This window comes from Dermochelys coriacea, chromosome 13, assembly GCF_009764565.3.
Source record: "Dermochelys coriacea isolate rDerCor1 chromosome 13, rDerCor1.pri.v4, whole genome shotgun sequence".
Classification (NCBI taxonomy): domain Eukaryota; kingdom Metazoa; phylum Chordata; order Testudines; family Dermochelyidae; genus Dermochelys; species Dermochelys coriacea.
In genome coordinates, this window is record NC_050080.1 from 10,430,457 (window position 1) to 10,434,891 (window position 4,435).

The 4,435-nt window shown below is 51.5% G+C and overlaps 1 protein-coding gene across 1 annotated transcript; it reads left to right on the forward strand.

The window, feature by feature from the left end:
• Positions 1-1,398: 1,398 nt before the first annotated feature.
• PPP1R3D (protein phosphatase 1 regulatory subunit 3D) lies at positions 1,399-4,016 on the forward strand. The gene has a single exon (XM_038370234.2). It carries the CDS (start codon positions 2,435-2,437, stop codon positions 3,356-3,358), a length of 924 nt encoding a protein of 307 aa, XP_038226162.1. The 5' UTR covers positions 1,399-2,434; the 3' UTR covers positions 3,359-4,016.
• Positions 4,017-4,435: the final 419 nt, after the last annotated feature.

The following is a 4,435-nucleotide window of genomic DNA, read 5'->3' on the forward strand; positions in this document are numbered from 1 at the left end:
AATCACTATGCCACGTGCAAGCCATACAGTACAAGCCTGCATGCTCTGGTTTGTACACTAATGAGTGTGAAAAGAAAAGGAGGACTTGTGGCACCTTAGAGACTAACAAATTTATTAGAGCATAAGCTTCCGTGAGCTACAGCTCACTTCATCGGATGCATGAGCGTGACTTACACTAACACGGCTGCTACTCTGAAACCTGTCATTAATGAGCGTGAGGTTTCAGAGTAGCAACCGTGTTAGTCTGTATTCGCAAAAAGAAAAGGAGGACTTGTGGCACCTTAGAGACTAACCCATTTATTTGAGCATAAGCTTTCGTGAGCTACAGCTCGCTTCATCAGACGCATGAGTGTGACTTACACTAACACGGCTGCTACTCTGAAACCTGTCATCAATGAGTGTGAGGTTTCAGAGTAGCAACCGTGTTAGTCTGTATTCGCAAAAAGAAAAGGAGGACTTGTGGCACCTTAGAGACTAACCCATTTATTTGAGCATAAGCTTTCGTGAGCTACAGCTCGCTTCATCGGATGCACGAGCGTGACCTACACTTGCAGAAATGCCCCTGCTCGGCACACGCAGCAGCTGTCTCCTCCCGCAGCTTGCTCTGCCTATCAGGCCGCAGACAGAGCAGGAGTCCTGTGAGCACGCTGGCACAATCGCAGCCCCCTTGGCTTCCTACCTGCCGTCCTCCTTGTCCACCACCCTTCTTGTCCCAAGGGCAGCCACTCCCTCTCTCCCCCCTTCCCCTCCAGGAGCTGCCTCTGCTCCAGGGAGGGGAATCCTAGGACTGGAAGGGACCTTGAGAGGTCATCTAGTCCAGACCCCTGCCCTCAAGGCAGGGCTAAGTATTAGCCCCTCCCTGACAGGTGATTGTCCAACCTGCGCCTAAAAATCCCCAGTGAGGGAGAGTCCACGGCCTCCCTGGGCGATTTATTCCCGTGCTCCACCACCCTGACAGTTAGGAAGTTTTTCCTAATGTCCAACCTGAACCGCCCCTTGCTGCCATGTCGCCCTTTGCTTCTTGAAGCGAAGCGGGGGCCGGGGCGTTCGGAAAGTAAACGCGCTGCCCAGCGGGAAACCCCCCCGGGCTCCTCCTCCCTGTTTCCCTCCCCCAGCCCCGCCAGCGACGGCGCCACGTGCTACTGCCCCGCCCCCCGCAGCATGCTCAGGGCACCACCAGTAGCAAATCCCCTCGGAGGGCAGTTTCTCGCACTACAACGCTCCCGCCTTTTCCCCCCTTTGCCCCGCCTCCGCCTGCCCCTGCAAGCAGACCCCGCCAAGGCCTACGGGTAAACCGACGGCGGCGGCCCTGCGGTTTCGGTTCCGCTATTGCGCATGCGCCTCGAGGCGGGCGGCCGGGCCGTACGGCTTGTGCCGGAGGGAAGGCTGCCGGGGGGGGCGGCGCTACCATGCTGGGGGGCGTGGCACCGGAGCGTCAGAGGGCACGTGGCCTGCGTGCCCCGGTTGCAAAGTGCTGCAAGGGAGGTTCGGTTTGGTTTGCAAACCATCTGTCAGCTGATGCGCGGGGCGGCTGCACCCCTGAGCGCCCTGGGAGCTGGTTGCTGGGCGGCTTCCAGCGCTCAGCCCGTGGTGCGGCGGAGTCTTGGCTACCAGCCTGGAGCAGACGGGCGCCGCAGGAGAGTAGTGGGAGGGGCGGGGTTGGAGGTGGGCTGCAGCGCCGCCTCTTCCCTCCCAGACCTGGATTCCTCCTTGTCCAGCCACTGACACAGCATCGATTCCTCCACCAGGCATCCTGACAGCCTCCAACCTCCGCCAGCCTGTGCAACTGCCTCCTTGCAGCCCAGTGACCTCCAAGACCCCTCTAGCCTGTGCAGGAGTCTCGAATCATTCAGCAGCAAGTGGGACCATCTCGAATCCCGCTCCAGTCAGGGCAAGAGTCTCAGATCCATCATGACAGCCTCCATTCCCCCGTGAGTCTGTGTGACGGCCTCGAACCCCATAGTGCCCACCACAGCAGCTTGCAGTCCGCCTTCAGCTGGTGCAACAGCCTTGAATCTGCCAGCGTCCAGCACAACTGCCTCCAGTTTTCGTGACAGCCTCAAGTCCACCAGTATCCAGTGTGACAACCTTGATCCCACCTAAGCCTGTGCAACTGCTTTCAGTGCTCCACCATTCAGTGTAATAGCCTTTTAGCCTTGAATTCTCTACCCAGTGAGACGACATATATCCTTCCATCTAGTGCATTAGCTTCCGATTCTCTTCTGGTTAGAGCAATAGCTTCCAGATTCCTGTCATCCATTGCAACAGCCTTTACCACTTCAGTCAACGCTAGTTACACCATCCAGTGCAATAACCTCAAATAGTACGTCACTGGCTCCGCGACTGCTGTCATCCCAGAGCCCCCTCCCTATCACAAAAGAGGCAGTTTTCAGTAGCTGTGGCATCAACTTCGTCATCTTGCCTTCAGGAAACAATGGAGCTACGTGTCCCTCAGAGGAGCCCCAGTTACCTCTCCGATCTGTATCAGAACATGCTAAGGGCTGAAGAAGCATTGGGTCCAGGACAGTGGCGGCAGGAGCACCAGCCACTGCGTGGCAGCAGGGCCAGTCTGAGCACCCTACCCAAGAGGGAGCCACAACCAAGTCATCTTCAGAGCAGCACTACTGTCAGCTGTGACCCACACCTGCAGCCTATCATACGCCGACGAGCCAGGTCTTTGCCCACCTCCCCTGAGAGGTTGAAGAATACAGCAGTACCATGCCGTGTTCCTGGGTGCAGCAGAAGCCGCATAAACCGGGTGAGATTTGCTGATGCATTGGGCTTGGAGCTGGCTGAAGTAAAAGTCTTTCAGGTTGGGGAGGACCCATCCATCCCCTTGCATGTCCTCTCCAGGCTTTCCATCAACTCGGACCTTTGCTGCAGCCAGATGGATATGGAGATCACCATGCAGTGCTTGGTGCCTGACTTCCAGCAGCCTATGGATTGTGTGGACTTCTCCACCCGCCTTCATCAGCAGCTGGTGTGTCTAGAATGTGTGACCAGCTCAGACCTGGGGCTCAGTGGCACTATCAAAGTTCTCAATGTGGCCTTTGAGAAGCAGGTGTTTGTGCGCTACACCTTCAACCAGTGGAAGAGCATGCATGAAGTGTGTGCTCACTGGCACAGCAGCAATCCTGAGGAGGATGGGAAGGGCCAAGCTGATGTCTTCACTTTCTTTCTCCCCATGCCTCCTTTCCTCCTCCAGCTGTGCTCTGTAGTCCAGTTTGCAGTGAGATATTGTGTCAATGGGCAGGAGTATTGGGATAACAACCAGGGTAAGAACTACAGCTTCACCTGTAGGCATCACCTTCTCAAGATGCCTAGGGAATGTGATGAAAGCTGGATCCACTTCATCTGAGCAAGAAGATATATGGATATGGAATGGCTGCAGTGGCCTTTTCTTCCTTGGTGTTCCTCTCTGCCTCTTTGACACCACAGAAATCCTTCAAGAGGCAAAGATGTTTCAAAATAAGAGAGTAACAACTTGTGATCTGTACAAAACTTTTTTGTAAGAACCTCAGAGAGGATAAAGGGCCAAAACCTGCACGGATTTACATGCCAGGTGACTTCACGGGATTCAAGGAGATTTCATAGAATAGAAATCAGGGCAGAACTGGCTCAAAGGGACACTGTGTCAGGCTAAATATATCAAAAGGAAAATTATTTGTTGTTATTAATACTTTAGATTACATAAACAAAAAAGTTTAAAATTCCAACTTCTTTGTCACCATTTTATACTTTTTAATTTTTTGCACTTAACTCACTGGAAAATAGGTTAGCTTTACTTTTTTGTTACCCTTTTGTTTGTAGTATTACACTGGTTCTTGGGCATAATTCCAGGGCTGCAAATGCTGGGGTGCAAACACTGCAGGGCAATGTTTATATCCAAATTATTTGTATTCCTATTTAAACACAAAAATATTGATACTGATATTTGGTTTTATTATTATTTAACAAAATCTAACTATTGATCTGAAACTACCTGATGGAGTCCCCATAAATAAGGTTTTAACCTGATTCTTTTTCTTTCTCTCTTTATTTTTAATCTCCAATGCTTGCCATTGATACAGTCAGAGTGATTCTTGCTAAGATATGTTTCTTAAGCCATAAGGCTGGCCTCCTTGGGGAAGGCCTGATATTTTCAAGGTGAGGTTCAAGCCATTCTCTGGATAAAGTTTTAAAATATAAACTTGTTCCTTTCTTGCATAATTATTTTCACTAAACAAAACCAGAGCAGTTTTGCACTTTTAATTGCATTTTCCACCTGAGAATCTCAAAGCCCAATACAAATGTTAATGAAAAAAGCCTCACTGCCCCTGTGTGAGACAGATAATTGTGCCTATTTACAAATGGAAAGAGACATGAGGTTGAGTGCCAGGGCCACACAGTGAAACAGTTTACAGAACCATGGAACAGAGCCCAGGAGTTATGATTG